Genomic DNA, 17936 nt, shown 5'->3' on the forward strand with positions numbered 1-17936 from the left:
GTCCCCTTCTACCAAGAGATGATGGAAACATGCACTTTCAGTATTATGACAACAAGATATTAAATAAAATGTTCTTTGATGTTCATTATACTGTAGTGGTAAGTGCAGGTAAGCCAGGACTGCAGGGTAACATAAAAAGTGGTTTGTTTTGTATGCAAAAAAAGCTTGGAAAACATGTGAGCTTCTTCTACAGTGTGTTGTTGGTCCAAAGAAATCTGACTCTGGCTTACCATTAATCACTCCAGTATGGGGAAAAAACACACAAATTAAAACACAAATTAACATCTTAACTTGACCATGAAAAATTTGTCAAGTAACAGAACCAAACCAAGTGACCAAGAGTTCTTCTCTGGGCCTGTGGAATTGGCAGACCAGACCAGGGCTCCGTTCGTCGTAAGTGCTTAAGTTAAGTCGATCAATTGTCCCATTAGCCAGTTTGAATTACCGAGATGATTGAGGACAGGATATATCGCTTCGTCCAAGGCTGTGTATGGCGCGATATCTATGTATGTATAATGTATTACAAGTGTTACTTTGGTACAGTGGGTAGAGAAGTCGTTCAGTTATTGCAAGGTTGCTAGATCGATTCCCCGCTCCTCCTTACCAAGTGTAGTTGTAAGTCGCTTTGAAGAAAAGCGTCTGCTAAATGACTAAATGTAAGTTTATTAATACGAAATTCAATAAATAGAAGCAGTGAAAAGAAATTGTGTGTATTTCTCTCTATTCTTATCATGAGTCCACCTTAATAATTTTCTACAATAATGATATGATATGGTGTACTAATAACACTGTCATATAATTATGAGTGCTTTTTTCTCCGAATCGCCGACACTACAAAAATGTACAACTCGCAAAAAACTGCAAGACAGTCAATGCTCGGCTGTTGTGTGTGGCGTTTGCAATAAATGGCTCAAGAAGATCTTGTAAATAAATGATTCCTTGTCGGCTGAATCGGTGACGCTCATACAAGAACTCATCACGATGGAATAATGGATCTTGGAGATCGCGAAGAACTCTCTCGACAAGTGTGACGAAGGCTAAACTAACTAATATCGCTCCTTGGTCAATGGGATCTCTCCTTTTTCCGCGGGTGTGGCAAGCTTATCCAGCTTCACTTAAATTAGCCGGCGCTGGAGCAGGTTGGAGCTAATTGATATGTTGCTGTGGTGATTTATCCAAAGTTGCTTCCACGAACCGAAAGGAGGGACTTATATTATCTCATCCTGAAAATGATCTCGGTAATTCGCTAAATGAGCTACGACGAACGGGCCCAGGCCAGACCTGGGGTAGGACCAGTGTGTTTCTCAGTCCCATCTTTGGTGCTTTGACTTTATCGCCTCCACCAACCACAGTCTGCTGGAGACATTTCCTTCATCAGTGGGTGTGACTGAAGCCCAGCTTTCTATTGGCTGTGGTCAGTCAGGTGACGCCTCTCCTACCAGCTCCTCCCTCTCGGCTCCACCCAGCAGTGGCTCAGTGTCCCCGCCTTCTTCGTCTGCGTAGTCCCTTGATAATGTGACGCTCGACTCTGATTGGCTGCGGAGGCTGAATGCTGCGGCCGAACAGGAAAAGAAGATCCCAAGCATGGCTATGAACAGGCTCTCGCCCACGTCCGCCTTCAGGTTCTTCTCATCAGCGGCCACGCCCCCTTTTCCCAGCATGCCATTTTCCAGGTTGCGGGAGATGACGGACATGCAAGCGCTGAACACCCCCAGAATGGCCACAGATAGCACCGCTGAGGAAGCAAGAGAAAGAACAGGAACATGATAGGATTTCTGCAACTGCCTTATCAGTGGACACTTTCTTTTGTAAAACCATAAATATTACAAAAATGGTCCATTTGGCAAAATGTTTACAAACCAGATTACGTCTATTTCCATTGTACTTGTAGCGTATTGTTCCTATTTGTTTCTTTACTTATTCCATTGTTCTTGTCACTATTTTGTCCTCGAAGCTGAAAGTGGTAAGAACATAACAGTGCAGTGCACCTTATGGCTCCCCACGGTGAAAATGCTGTCGTTGTCCAAGGACTCCCCGTCAAATTTCATGAAGCATTTACAGGCAAGACCAACACATCTAACGTCTACACAGACATCCAGTTAGCTAAGGTTAAAGTTGGTTAGCTAACCTGTTAGTATTACTTGCCTACAAACGTAATGAAAAAGGCGGACTGTGATAACTGGAATGCTCGTGTTTAAATAAAACACAAACCCCTGACCGAAATATGTTTGTGGCAGTTTAATTGAAGTTTCAGCGTGATCTGTGACAGTTTAGAAAGTGGACACTTGATTCATTAAAAATACTGTGGATGTTCTAAATCTATGCTGATTTAATTTTTTATTAGCCTATGCTTTGTTGTGGTGTTGTGCACTTTCAATGTAGGTCTGTAGGCGAATTTGCATAATGACAAGCAGATTAAAAAATGTAAAAAACACTGAGCAGAGGGCAGGTTTAATTCTTAAAACTTGGTTTCCTCATTTTCTTTTCTAAGGGTACTTTGTGCTGTTGACTTACAGAATACGCTTAAGTGAAAGCCATCTTATGATGATGCGAGGTCAGACACGGAGTGAAGGGTTTAAGTATTGAGGTGACAGTTGTGCGTGATTAGTACTCCGTGATTGTGAATGAGACGGAGGTGCGTGAGTTGAAGTCGAAGGGGGCAGGAGCAGGAGTTCAGCGCTGGCGTGACATATATGCACACATCAAACCACAACCACACGGCCCTCATGCCCATTTTCCTTCAGGGCAACAAACTGAACTAGTTCACATTTCCGCCCAGCAGGCCCACTCTATATCGCAAAGGGGATTGGGCAAAAAGTGTAAAATTATGCAAGGTATTTGTTTGTAAAAACTGTTGACAGTGAGAGAGTGTTTAACTACGGCTAAGAAAAGTGGGGGATGACCATTTTATTTTTATTTTCAATGATTCATACTTTCTTCTGTGTTGTCGCAAATGATGTGTGATTTAGTAGTAAAATATCTTGGTGAAATGCTACATTTGGGCCCAAAAAGGATATTCTCACATTCCAATCAATACAGTGGCACATAAAAAGAGCTTTACATATTTAGTATTGAGTTCAGTTTGTTGTCTAACACATAGCTATGACAATATGGTACATTTTGATATTTGTAGCATACAAAGTTAATTTCCTCAGTAATAAGTAGGACGCCGACACCAGATGTTATTTATATAGCACTACTACTGCACAAATGCAGAAAGTATGTAATCCGAAAAAGCTGGTGTGTGCCCTTTTAGGAGGGGTTTGTGGATAGCAAAACCACTTCATGAAATGCATGTGACCATTGAGTTGCACAGTTTATGACTCTAGCAGTACATGTCTTTGTCTTCAAGGTTGGACCAATGTTTTTGGCATTGAGAAAATCCAAAAGTAACAGAAAGTAATCAAGATACATTATTTTAATATTGTGATACTTGGATTAGGTTACTGAATACAATTTTTAACAGGTAATCAGTAATTTTATCGGAATACATTTTTAAAGTAATCCTCCCAACCCTGTATATAACCTATATAGTTATAGATCAGTCGTTCTCAAAGTGTGGTCCGCCAGTGCCCCGTAATGGTCCGCGACGTCCACAAGTAAATTATTGCGACATTTTTAACATACAACTCAGAACGAAGAGAACACAGTCAGTAGTAGCCTATTATATTAAAGAGTTGCCTAATCTATTAACAATGTCATGGATTGGTGGCTTAAGACAGGGACAATGAAAAGAAAATTAAATGAGAAAGCCTCTGATACAGACAAGGAGAAAGTACAACGGCGAGATGGTTCAGCCGCAAGGGGGCATCATCCCGCCGCGGAGCTGTATTCACAGCGTTTTTTTCTCCCGCTGCGGAGACAACAAGATGATAACTATATTCTGTGTTGTTTGACATTGGATAATGACAACTCTTAATTATGAAAAGTTGACTACTAGGATGGCTGTATTAATGCCAGTCGGCTAGCCTACTATTGGTAGGGAATTACTGCGGCCGCGTGGTCGGTATGCGCATCGTTATGTTTATTGGTTGTGTTGTGTGATACATTGGCGTGTCTGAGTGTGTGATGGAAGTATGAAGCTGTGAGCGAACTATAGTTTGTAACTTAACCAAGTCATGCATTGAGCAGGTTTCATATGCTTTGCCTAGCGCATTGTCATATCTATAACTACCCTACCGGTACGAAAAAAAGGAGTGCCAACCCGCGAAAATCATGTGCCGCTAACAATTGTCTGGCGCCAGGTTTGGGTAGGAGGCCTGTTGTTCCGGGGATATACTGTTTAGTTAGATGGTTTGCGAGTTTTTTTTATTGGCTAAGTGGTCCTTGGTCTGAAAAAGTTTGAGAAACACTGTTATAGATCTTTTCACACAAATACACTTGGATAAAAACTATAGAAATACTAGTTATTTGCCCCGAGACTAAATAAGTGGTAGAACCGCACTACATTCCAATGTACGTACTACAGTCCAATAGCGACGACAGAAAACCACATATTTGTTGTTTCAATACTGAAGAACCCGACCCACACCGATGTACAGGATCAGACATAATGTGTGAGGGGGGTTGTCACCTGTGCAAACATGAAGCGCTCCAATCAGCCGCGGGTGAGTGGCTCCAACGCCCAGGAAGTCCAGGAGGAAGGAAGAGCTTGAGAAGAGGACAGTGCCGTAACACACTGCGGCCAGGGCGTACAGCAGCCACATACCCAGGCCATGAGATCCTCCGAGGGGACCTGGAGAACAACAGATTAAGATTTAACCAGCAGAGTCCACTTACCCATCGGACCTTTAACATACACACTTCCATTGAAGCTTGTAACTGACTGAAAGTTAACATTTTAAAAAGATATGAGGCTCTTAAAGAGGAAGTCAAAGCTTGAGTTAAGAATGTGTTTTTCTTTCTATGTCTAGATCTAGATCCATTAAGCTTCTGTGGTTCTCTGCTCATGCCTTGGAGATGTTGACACAATACAGTCCCTTGCTAAATCTAAAATGAGCAGTTTAAAAAAAAGTCAGTTTGTTGTGTAACTATGGAAGAGATATGACCTGTTTGCAATATGTTCAGTGTAAAGGTTAATAGGCACTGGACCTATTCTAGTGTTTTGGCGCTATACAAATAAAATCAAATTTAATTGAATTGAATTGAATATATGACTGTGAATATGAGAACCAATAATGCTGGTTTAGATAACACTGAGTGATCCCTTCATATGTAATTTGTAGGGCCTGGTCCACTTTAGCTGTCCAGACTATCCACACAACCCTGGAGTTTAGCTTTTTTCACCTCAGATTTTTCGGCTTTCGAGGCAAATGGAATCCGCCTCTATATCCACATGCCTATTGCATTCGCTTAATTATTAACCTCAAAACGTTTAACTTGTTATCAGCATCGTTTGTGTTGCTTTCTATGAATGTAAGCCAAAGAATGTGCCTTCTTGGGAAACAACACAGGTAAAGATTATTAGGTAGACCTGTCACTCCTGTTGTGTACTCATGACTGACACACATCAAAAAGACATTATCGCTGTGAACATCTCGACATACCGGTGTCTGTCAAGTTCTGCGCTGCATGCAGAGTGAACGCCACCCCATAGATGAACTCCTTGCCGCTGGGATCCGTGGTGTTCCAGACCTCGATCCAGTTAGGGTCAGCGATGGAGGTGCACAAAGACACCAGGGTGAAGCACTGACAGACGGCTGCGGGGGTCAGACTGAGAGTCATGTTTGCGGTTGAAGCTACGAGGAAAAACAAGCATGTCATCACCGGCACCTCAAGACACTTTGTACTGAACACATGCCCCTTTCAACTCGACAGTTTGATGAGCTGGCTCTTCGATGACGTTTATAGGTTGCACGGGAAACGGATTCCCAGCAGTGGTGTTAGAAGTTATGTAAGATGGATAACTTAGAATGGGTTACCTATTCTGATTGTTGCTGCGAATCAGCCAATGGTCACTATACCTGAACATTTAGAACTGTTTAATTATTATTAGCAAGATGCGCCTGGCCGTGTTGTACAACACACAAACGTAGACACATCCCGGATGACAGCTTTAATGACCGCCGCAAGACGATCAGTTAGCTTGCTAGGTCAGCTAGTGTTTGTTGTGTAGCCAGCTAGCAACGTTACTAGCTATGCTCATGGAACAACACACAGCAAAACTCACCCAACAACGAACAGTCGACTGACACGCAGAGATCAATCTTTTGTTTGAAGTGCTGTCATGAAGGCACATGTCTTACGGCTGCCATCAGTGTGTTTGGTGAGGCGAACCAAACCCTACTGCAGGGCTAAGCAATCCAATGTGACAGTTTCCCTAGGTACAAAACTGATTAAGTTACATTTGATTTGACAGCATCATGAGACTGGTGAAATATTGTCCTTCCGGGAAGTGTTTCCAATACATTCGTCAAAATAAAAGTTCAATAAGCCAACATTTAACAACCAATTATAAAGGACGTTACCCTCAATACATTACATTTTCATTTCGTTCTCATGAAGCAATATGTGGTCAGTAATAAGCCATCACAAACAGAACAAAAACGCACAGTGAAATGGAAAAACCGTGTAATAGCATAATGGAGCCAAAGTATAGGACTCACTACTATGCTAGATACTTCATAACTGACATGCATATTACCAGATATTACCTTGTAGATTCATCATCGTGAAATGTCCTGACTCGGAGACAGTTCCTGGTGAAATCACTGAAGATATACAACGCCCATTGACTTTTATTTGGAAAACTGCAAGTGTTACAGACAGTTTGAGCAGCACTTGTTTAATCTCAAAATGTAGTGCACTGTTCTGCAACGGTTTCTGGGTTGAACGACATGTATTCTCGAAACGATTAGATTAGGCTTTGTCCACGATCGTTTCCGATTAAATAAATGTAGTTTAGAAGTTGTCAGGGCCGAACATGGCCCGGCTAATGGTGAGCTGAAAGCAAAAACTGTCTGACAGTAATAAACGGAATCACGAGTGTGATCACAGGGTCACCGGTTTCAGACTCACTGCATGAAATACCAAGAAGTACTGGTGGAGAGCTCTGACTGCAATGACCTTTATAATGACTGGTGTATTACAGTATCTTTGCAAAAACAGCCGTTTCATTTTAGTTATTTTATTGCCCTCTTTTCAGTAGGACTGCAGACACACAAGGACAGAGACACACAAGGACAATAGAGAATGAAAACGTTGTTTTAAAAGAATATTGTATTAAATAATTTGGCGACTGTAAAAGAAAAATAGAGCTTGCTGTAATTACTCAAAGCAATGCAACACTCAAAACCGTCACAGCCGGTCAACTACTGTTGTCATTTGGGTGTGTGTATGAGTGAGTGTGTGAATAGCTGTGAAAAAGACTCTTAAGTGAAATACTCAAAAGAGTATTTGTGTATGGTATTATAAAATGGGTGTCCGTCAGTGTGTATGTGTGTGTCTGTCTGTGTGTGTGTCTATCTGCCTGTATGTGTGTGCGCGCACATGTGTTCACACACACACTTGCAGAAGCAAAAATCAAGTCCTTTAAGCAGTCTTTAAGCAGTCTTCAGGCAGTGCTGCGGGTAACAGGGGTGAGGTTGATGAGTGTGTTGCTGGCCTGCACCAGCTCTGAGATGGAGACCCGGCCCCTCTGCTTGATGAAGTGAGCCACAGCGTTCAGCTCCTCGGGGGTGATGGAGATGAACTTCCCCCTGTCGTCGATCACTCCTGAAAGTAGACCAGTGAAAAACGAGAGTGAGTGTTTTGAACATTTACACATCAATAGTCATGACAAGTTGGTATGCAAAGTCATAAAACAGTAGCAGTAATATATTATATTAATAAGACATTAACAGATGTCATGTGTCAAATTCATGATAAATAAATGGTCATTCTCACAAGTGAATGCTTTTAAGACTAACCTGTGAGTGAGCCCTCTGCGATTAAATCGTGCAGCCTAGCGATAGCATCCTGCATGAAAAAACAAACAAACAAACAAACAGTTAGATTAGGTGAGGGGGTAACAGACATTCCCCCAACAATTTCAATCTCTATTGTAGGGTGACATCATTATAAAATAATGTTTTTAATTGTTTTAAGACAGCTGCCTGGACCGAGCCGGTTTAGTGCAGAACATTCATGATTAGACTTACACGGCTAGTAACTGGCTTTCATTATGAGACTTATGTGGCTAGTAACTAGCTTTCATTATTAGACTAATGTGGTTGGTAACTAGCTTTCATTATTAGACGTATGTGGCTAGTAACTGGCTTTCATTATTAGACTTATGTGGCTAGTAACTAGCTAAAAACTGCCACTTCCCTTTCGTTTTAAAAATACACCTACCTGTGTGCGCATGCCGAAGTGTGACGCTAAGTCCTCCAGGAGCACCACTTTGGTGTCCTAAAACAAAAAGATCAGATGAAGTTGAATAAAAATGAGTCAGAGTCTGAGGATCCTGCCTATGCAGCTCCACCACTACCCTAGTCCAACACTCAAGCATGCAAACAAACTGAAAACAAAAACAGTAGTTCTGAATAAATCTGCTGCAGATGCTACAAGGTGGTATTATTTAGCTGGCATGCAGATTGATACGCACCAGCAACTCAGGTTACCTGTATTACATGCGCTATTCAACATCCGCAAAATCAGGCCGTACCTAACCCAGTATGCCACCCAGCTGCTGGTGCCTTGATTACTGCAACGCCCTCCTAACGGGCCTGCCGGCTTGCGTGGTGAAACCACTACAAATGATCCAGAACGCGGCGGCGCGTCTGGTGTTCAACCAACCGAAAAGGGCACACGTCACCCCGCTACTCATTGACCTCCACTGGCTGCCTGTAGCTGCTCGCATTAAGTTCAAGTCACTTATGCTTGCCTACAGAGTGCTTGATGGTTCTGCTCCCACCTACCTAAATGCTCTTGTAAGGGCAAATGTTACACCCAGGATGCTGCGCTCTTCTAGTGAGTGTCGTTTGGCACTGCCGTCTGTGCAAGTACGGCAGTCCAGACTATTCTCATTTGTAGTTCCACGTTGGTGGAATGAACTACCTAGCACTACCAGAGCAGGGGCGTCGCTCTCTACCTTTAAGAAGCTTTTGAAGACCCAACTCTTCAGAGAGCACTTCCCGTCCTAACTGGCACTTCGACTAGTGCGTAACTTGCAATTACAGCAGTTACATTTCTGCACTTCCTTTTCTTTTTTTATTTCATTTTATTATATTTCTTTTGTAAAGTAGTATGTATTGTTACACCAGGTTCTATTGCTCATAGCTTGACTATTCTCTCCCTTGTACGTCGCTTTGGACAAAAGTGTCTGCTAAATGACTAAATGTAAATGTACATGCTGTGCCAGCTTTATTCTAACACAACTATCGTAACGGTGTTAATTATCGGACGGCGTGTGTTATCGGCAAACGTTCGCGTTGTCATGTGAATCCATTATTAAACTGAAGTTATAGATTGTTAATCCATTATTAAACTGAGCATTTTGATTGTTTAACAGAATGGCCGATGTTTGACACTGTCCGATAACTGACATAGCTACGCTAACAGACTTAACAGACTTCAAAGTAACCAGAGCGTGGTTGTCAACAGTAAGCCAACAGAAAGTGTCAGACAATATTACCTTGATATACTGAATGAACTCCTGAAGGAGATTTTGGGACTGTCAAAAGCAAATAAATAAAAACAGTCAACAAAAAGCAAGAAACAGATACAGATACTTATTTACCAACAGCAATACATGTTTTTGATGAGCTTCCAAGTAATATAACTAATGGCATATAACCTTATGTATTTAAATGTATAAATAGATATGCTATTGTCAATGATTATGAAGGTAGCTAACAAAACAGACAAACTAGCTAACCAACCACCTCACCTCTAGTTCAGTAAGCTCCTCGGCAATCCCCTGCTCCTCGATAGTGAAGGACTCCTTCAGGCGCTGATACTCCTCCTCCTCTCTCTTCTCCTGCTCCTCCTTGGCGCGACGAGCCTGTTCTTCCTACAAAAACAAAACAAACAAACAAACAAAAAAAGCAATAAGACTCAAACAGAGAGCGGCAGGGATTTTGTGTCTGAACTGTAAGGTGAGATACCAAAAGCTGCAATAAAGAATTAACACATGCTGAAATAATAATATACTGCCTCAAATGTTTTCAAGACATTAAACAGATTACATAATTGAATCATGCGCAGCCATAGAACAGATCACTTTTTTACATCATTCATCAGGTCTGAGGGACTCTCGCAGCAAAGAGATAATGCCAAACTTGACTTCTTGACTTTCTTGTGTGTGGTGGCCATTTTACCTCCTGCTCTTCCAGCATGCGCTCCTTGTCATCCTCCTTGCGCCTCTCCTGCTCTCGGAGCTCCTGTAAGCGTTTCCTCTCCTCTCGGTCCTCCAACTCCGCCTGGAATCAGAACAACAGGACACTGAGCGTTTCCCATGATGACTGTCAACAATTAGAATGCTAGTGTACCTCAGCTAATAGACAATGCCGTCTGTAAGTGATGGAGAACAGACAAGAGTGCCCCTGATTCCTGCTAAGGTGAGTAGGCCTTTATATGATGCCTCACAACCAGCCTCCAGGAAAAGCTCATACACTGTCCTTAAATTCCCACACGCCAGTCTGAATTTGTGTGGAATGATGGTCCACATAAACTCTTACATAGCGAGGAGATACAAACTGTTCTGCATAGTTTAATCTACTATGCTTCACTATACTGCCTGAAATCTGCGTGGATGTCTTCTACAAGTGGTGGAAAAAGTTTTGGAAAGTACCAACAGCACAGGGTGTCAACAACTGTTCTCTTGTGTGCATTCTGACTTTGACAGGATTCCTTAACTTTGGTGATATACTGGGAAAGCGTACACCCTTGGCACCCTTATTCCTGCAGACCACAACAGGTGAGAACTGTTTCAAGTGACCTCCTCATTAGATGCTGTAGCTTCTCATTAATAATCCACAGCAAATTGTGTTAGGCCAGGAATAATTGCACAAGTATGAGGTCAATGGGTGTAAGACTGTGAGGTAATATTTGTTACAGAGTGTAAGGCAAGTTGGGAAATTCTGAGGACCTGATTGCCACAGAAAATTGTCTGTGGGCAACACTCACACAGCGCATAGTCACACATTAATGGCACTGGTGATAATTAAAAGATTCTCTGTCAATTATTCCTGTTTTAATAGTAAGTGAAATAATCAAGTGATATCTACTGAACATTCATAAATAACTTTCTTTTAATAGCTGTAGGTAGTCAAGCAAGATCTGAGTGAAGACAAAAATAAATACAATGGCCAATGTGACTGACAATGGCCAGTATGGAACCCTATGATACAATTTAGAATTGAGCATCCCTGATCCCTGTAAGTGTGCATTTCCCCAAAGAGGTGAACTGATCACAGAATCCCCCAAACAGTTGGGAGATGCAGTCCAGATGTCGCTGGGCGTTTAACACTCTCACCTCTCTCTGGGCCTTCTTTGCCTGTTTCTCTTCCAGTTTCCTTTGTTTCTTGGCTCCTATTTTCCCCGTGTTCTGCTGAGCAGGCCCGTCGTCCTCCTCCTGCTCCTGCTCCTCTACCTCTACTGGGCTGTCCTCTAAAGGAATCACATAGAAGCATTAAGAGCTGGTCACCTATTTGAAATATACCTTGATTAATACAAATATAGCTAGTTTTTACATGAACTGGATTTTTGCAGCAATGATGGGTCCAAAGCCAAAACATCAAAGCACTAAAGCTTTGATTAAATCTTCTACATTCCTGTGAGTCTCTCTGATGAGGATGTGTTTTTATTTGTTCAGTCACAGACAAAATAATTCTGTCATGTCACACAATTAGACCTAGGTGTCTACATAGAGTACCATCCTCTGAAGGGTCTCTCTGTGGACGCCTTGCTTCCATGGCCGCCTGCATGCCGCGTCTACGGCGACGGGGCATTCCGGCGCCTCGGTCCTCAGCGATATGGGGCCGTGGCGGAGCGGCGGCTCGGACAGCCACCTGCTCTTGGTGCTCATCGTCAGCTTGAGAGGGGCAGGTGGTCGATGCAACAAGGACAAGAGAGAGAAAAGATTTGCATAAGTTAGAAATTGTAACATGGCACCCACTGAGTGACGTCACCTATACTATGGAGATACTATAGAAGGACAGTGATGTGCACAATGTGTGTTTAACTTGTGAACACACTGTGTACATTAATATATATGTAATATTTTTACAGTACAAACACAAATCAGCAATTTCTACACTACTTTACCTTAAGGTACTGACTGCAAAACTATCAAGTTAAAATATTGTATGTTCTACATGATAGATTAATGCACTTGACAGCAGAAACAAGAAATATGTCGTTTTGTCAATATAGGCATTTCAACACTTCCTAATCAGTGAATAAGGAAGCTTGTGTACGCTTGTTATTACAGGTGAAATCTTGAAGGTACCCTCTGAATAAAAAGCTATGGGAGAGGAAAGGAATGATATAACATATTTCTCAATGCGTATGACACACACACACACACACACACACACACACACACACACACACACACACACACACACACACACACGTGAAGTTTGGGTGACCTGTTGTGTGGAAGGTTGAGACTTTTATTTTGAAAAGGTAGGTGGTGTGAATAGTCCTCTATAGTTATCGGTTTTAATTCTTGTTTGTTGGATGCATATTGTTTCCATGAATATGTTATTGAAATAAACATATTACACATCTCCCCTCCCAAGAGATATTCTTCGTTTAATGAGATAGGCTCCCAGACACAAGGTGATCAGGGGGAGTGCTTGTACTCTATACACTGAATATGTTCAGTCTTTTTCCCATGACAATGTGAGTACTATTAATTGAATAACAAAGGATATTTATAAAATCAACTGCGAATATACAAATATATAATAATACATATATTGTTTGTTGTTGTCTCTGACGGTGTGAAAATTGAAGGACTATGTCGTCGTCCGTTTAATTTGTTTAAAAGAAAAGCTTGGTGGGCCCTGTAAGGGGTTGTTGTCGTTGTTCTTCTTCTTCCTGGTATTTACATATTCAATCCTGTACTTACTTTAAGCTAAGTAACATAATATAATATATATATATATAAAAAGACTATTTCCACACGACACGCCCACTCACGGCTTCCATATCAGCAAGTTGAGCAAGCTGTCAAAGAGTAACCAACTCAAGCTTAGGCTATATATTATGTACTTGTCCAACGACTCTGTCTCTGCATGGCTGTCTGACAGTCAGGGCTAACTTTACCTACGGTTAATGTTATACCAATGTTAATATGTTAACTGGCTGTAAAACTCCAGGCTAACCGATGTAACCAAAGTCCTTATAATGTCTCGGATGTAACGTTAGCTTGCTAGGCATCATAACTGCGCTATAATTATAGTAACATTGCCTGACGTTGACTTTAAGTTAGCTCGTTATGTCATCCATACAACAGAACTCAAACGTCTTCTTACCTTGTTCTGCTCTTCCACGTACTTTTATAGCGAAAATTATTAGTACAATAAGAATGACTGCTGCAGCTATGTACAAAACTAAATCCATCGTTGGCAAAAATCGTCAACATTTGCTATCGTGTCCCACAGCTACTTCTTCGCTTCCTTCACTAAGCAACCTGTATCAGCAGCGTTTTGCCATCTAGTGGTGTGGAGTTGCTTGACAAGTATATTACGAAAGGGGGCAGGTTACAAATTAGTTTTGAATATAAACGGGCTCCTTTCTTTGTATCCTGGCTGAATCTCCCATACAGTCCCACTTGCATGCGTATGACTTATTCTGTATGTATGGCATGCAATTCTATGCTCAATAACAAGTATATGCTGCTTCAAAGCAACATGTGTTCACCTTTTCTTTTTTCATGTTGTCACCTTACCTTCATGTAAAATTTGGAGCAGGATTATTGAACAGTGTGAATTAAAGTCTCTAATTAAACAAACTCTCTGATCACAGACAGCGACATTCATCTGGTCAGTTAGCCCCATATCATATTATATATATTTACTACACACAAAGCCTTGACCCTTGTTTGGGCAGATTCAGCTCAAAATCCACCAGTTCAAATTGGCCTTTTTAAATTTTACATCAAAAGTCAATCAAAATCCTAAATGCTTAGCTGTGCACAGCTCTGTTTGAAAAGTGGTGTAGTGGTGGTGATTTGTGGGTGAGAGGGGTTGTGGGTAGGAATAGTATGGAGTTTAAGTTTGTGTTTGTTACCAAGACCCTGTGGTCATAAAATCTAGCCCTGCAAAACATCAGTAGCTGGCTACATTCACAGTCATGCATCTCATTCTACATTCACACTCATGCATCTCCCACTCTGTTTGCACATGATCCTCCTGCCTATCAGCCTGGAGATATGCTAAGTGTTCTAGAATGACACTAGTCAACATCGGCACACACAAGCCAGATGATAGAAGCGTATGTTATCCTTATCTGTGTTGTAAAAGCTTCTGCAGGGTTTTGAGGGCCCTATTCAAGAACACCTTCAACAACAAATTACTTTCTGAAAGATCCACCATTGATCATAATCTAGTATGTTGGTTTTGTGATAGTTATTACCTCAGCCATTTTGTTAAGTTATATTTTGATCCCATTCTTCATCACAAGGGCTTGCTGTTGTTATTCCATTATGTAATATTTCCTCTAGTCTTGTTTGTTGAATACTTCCAGTCAGTTTAGCAATGTTGTTTTATAACAGATTTAGTTTGCATCTTTGTTTACTTTCATTCCATATTTCTTCCCTGTTATTCAGTAAAAAGTGGGACTATATACATAAAGAAATGCTGGGTTGAAACCCAACCGCTGGGTTAATATTGGACCAATACAACGCTGGGTTATTTTAACCCAGCAAAATGGTTTATTAAGATCAGGGTCAACATAGCCCATCCAATTAGGTTAAAATGACTATTTTAACAGCGTTATTACACCCAGCAACTTCAAACCATATGATAATTAATCTTAGTTAAACACAATAGTTAGTCTGTAGGAACTAAAAATAATATCTAATATCTAGATCCAAATCGAATTCTAGGCTAATATAAGGGTTAAATAAAACACATTTGGCAGAAAGACTTAAGACAATACATTTTTATTTTACAACAGACCTAGCTTTAAAAAGCAAGTGTTAGGCTACTTTCCGTCATGAGAGGTAATTAGTTACTCACACCGTAACTTCTTTTTATGTCTAACACCTTGTATGTCTGTCTGTCTGGTTTTTACAATTTGTTATCTTTTTTTTTTTTTTATAATTATTTTTATTTGGTATGAAGGTAACAGAAAATTTGATAGGGTACCAAAATGTACAATAGTCACAAATCATTTGGGGAAGCATGCAGTTTTACAAACAAAACCATAATTTTTAGCTATCTTCTAATAATGAATGCTTCCCACACCATTCAGCAAAGGTGGCCCCATCTATCCCCACCCCTTCAGTTCTACCTTAGTTTCAGTTCTACCTTATCTCCCTCTCATCAAGCCCCCTATCCCACACCCTCCCCAACCCATTAACCCCCTCCCAGACCTTTCCCTCCCCCTCCCCCATCCCCATCCCACAACCCTTAATACATAATACTCATCCACACTCATCCAACATTTTAAATAAGTACATACATACATACATGAATAAAGCAAAAAAAAGAAGAAAATAGAAAAAAAAACGAATGGGTTCTATTGTCTATTGCTTGGGCAGCGTTAGCTAAAGTGCGTTATAGATGGAGCTCCATTGGCTATCAAATTGTTTCTTTTTATTTTGGTCCTCTGACATTGCTTTTTCAATGCTCAAGTAGTATTTCATTAAGGATTTCCATTTTTCGAATGCAGGTGCCTCTTTATTTTTCCAGTGTTGCAAGATCAGTTTTTTAAAGATTAAGGAACAGAAAAGTATCTGCCAACTGGTTGGGTATCTTATTCCCTCTATATCTTGGAAGATACGTGTTTTTGGAGTGATTACTACTTTTTTTATCTGTGTGTATCGAAAGCCACCTCCCAATATCCTCCCATTTCTTTTTAATTTTTTCACAATTCCAAAAGGCATGCATGAGAGAATCAGTGTGTTGGTTACATTTTAGACAGATACCAGATTGTCCTTTATCACATTTTTTAATTGTATCTCTAGTATAATATATTCTTGTCATTAATTTAAACTGGATTAAGCACAAATTTTCATTAGTGGTTATCTTATATGAAAGAGTCAGGCAGTCCTTCCATTTATCTTTAATGTTATAACCTAAGTCTTCAGTCCACTTATTATAAATATTTTCTAGTAACTGGTCACTGCCTTCCTTTTTTATTAAGATATTATAAACAGAGCCTATCAGCTTCTTCCTTTTTCTCTCCTGGTCAGGGAGAGTCGACAACTCTGGACTTACCTGCAAACTAAGATCAAAATTGGAATTAACCCAGTTTTTTAATTGCATATACCTAAAGATTTCTACATCTTTTAAATGATATTGACTTTTAAGTTCCTGGAAGTGTATGACTGAATTCTGTCTAATAATGTCTGATATCTTCTGAATACCACGGTTTGACCACATATCCCACTGTAGCTGGGAATTTTGGATATTTATTGAGGGGTTATTCCAAATCTTTATATGTCTAGGTAGCCCTATTTCTTGGCCTAGCATTCCCTTGATTTTGTTCCAAGCATTTAATGTACTGTTGATAATAAAGTTAGTTGATTAACGAATACTGAGCATGCGCGACGTGAGAGGTCGGAGAGGTTAGTGCTCCTGGTCGCGTATGACTTAATTGATCTAAAACTAAACATTTGTACAAAGACAAGTGCATTTAAACAATGCTGGTTAAACAACACAGGAAAGCCGACTGTTGATCCCGATAAGACCAAAGATAAAGTTAATAACTGTTAATAACTGAAACGGCCTTAGTCAAAGTCCTGAATGACCTACTAATCGCATCCGATCATGGGTGCACCTCAATACTAGTTCTCCTAGACCTTAGTGCCGCCTTCGACACTATAGATCACCATATCCTATTACAGAGACTTGAACACCATGTTGGCATCAAAGGCTGTGCCTTATCCTGGTTTAGATCTTACCTCTCTGATCGCCATCAATTCGTTCACGTCCATGAGAAGTCATCCAATCACACTAGAGTAAGCTACGGTGTTCCCCAAGGCTCTGTCCTCGGACCACTGCTCTTTTCCCTTTACATGCTACCCTTAGGTGCTGTCATAAGGAACCATGGCATTAACTTCCACTGCTATGCTGATGACACCCAACTCTACCTATCCATGAAACCTGATGAAATTGTACATTTACCCAAGATAGAAACTTGCCTGCAAGATGTAAAATCTTGGATGGCTAACAACTTCCTGCTCCTCAACTCTGATAAAACTGAGGTTATGCTTGTAGGCCCCGATCAATTGAGAATGACACTATCTAGCCATCTATCCACACTCGATGGCATCCCAACACCCAATACTAGCATCAAAAACCTTGGTGTAACTATCAACCAAGACCTCCTATTTGACTCACACATAAAACAGATCTCAAAGACATCATTTTTTCATTTACGCAATATTGCCAAAATTAGAAAAGTCCTATCCCTCCAAGATGCAGAAAAACTAATCCACGCATTTATTACTTCCCGACTAGATTACTGCAATGCTCTCCTGTCCGGATGCAGCATCAACTCAATAAAGAGCTTCCAACTTATACAGAACGCTGCTGCCCGTACACTCACCAGAACTAAAAAATATGAGCACATCTCACCTGTACTTGCCTCTCTGCATTGGCTCCCTGTCAAAAGTAGAATTGATTTCAAAGTACTCCTGCTAACATACAAAGCCCTAAATGACCTGGCTCCAAACTACCTTAAGGAACTAGTTGTCCCCTACTGCCCCCTAAGACCGCTCCGTTCCCAGAGTGCAGGCCTCCTTGTAATTCCAAGAATATCAAAAACCACAGTAGGAG

At 40.9% G+C, this 17936-nt stretch overlaps 2 protein-coding genes across 2 annotated transcripts; both read right to left on the bottom strand.

Annotated features, from left to right (window-relative positions):
• Nucleotides 1-881: 881 nt before the first annotated feature.
• On the bottom strand, nt 882-6610 carry LOC105892237. The gene is made up of 4 exons (XM_012818481.3): nt 6170-6610; nt 5547-5738; nt 4574-4735; nt 882-1735 (listed from the first exon to the last, which is right to left on the bottom strand). The coding sequence occupies exons 2-4, from the start codon at nt 5722-5724 to the stop codon at nt 1416-1418; spliced, it is 660 nt and encodes a 219-aa protein (XP_012673935.1). The 5' UTR covers nt 5725-5738; nt 6170-6610; the 3' UTR covers nt 882-1415.
• A 500-nt stretch (nt 6611-7110) lies between these two features.
• Nucleotides 7111-13637, bottom strand: LOC105892235 (DDRGK domain-containing protein 1). Its single transcript, XM_012818479.3, has 9 exons — nt 13464-13637; nt 11855-12013; nt 11456-11589; nt 10299-10400; nt 9869-9991; nt 9614-9652; nt 8332-8388; nt 7908-7956; nt 7111-7713 (listed from the first exon to the last, which is right to left on the bottom strand). Exons 1-9 carry the CDS (start codon nt 13549-13551, stop codon nt 7553-7555), a joined length of 912 nt encoding a protein of 303 aa, XP_012673933.1. The 5' UTR covers nt 13552-13637; the 3' UTR covers nt 7111-7552.
• Nucleotides 13638-17936: the final 4299 nt, after the last annotated feature.

This window comes from Clupea harengus, chromosome 12 (genome assembly GCF_900700415.2).
Source record: "Clupea harengus chromosome 12, Ch_v2.0.2, whole genome shotgun sequence".
NCBI classification, from domain to species: Eukaryota; Metazoa; Chordata; class Actinopteri; order Clupeiformes; family Clupeidae; genus Clupea; species Clupea harengus.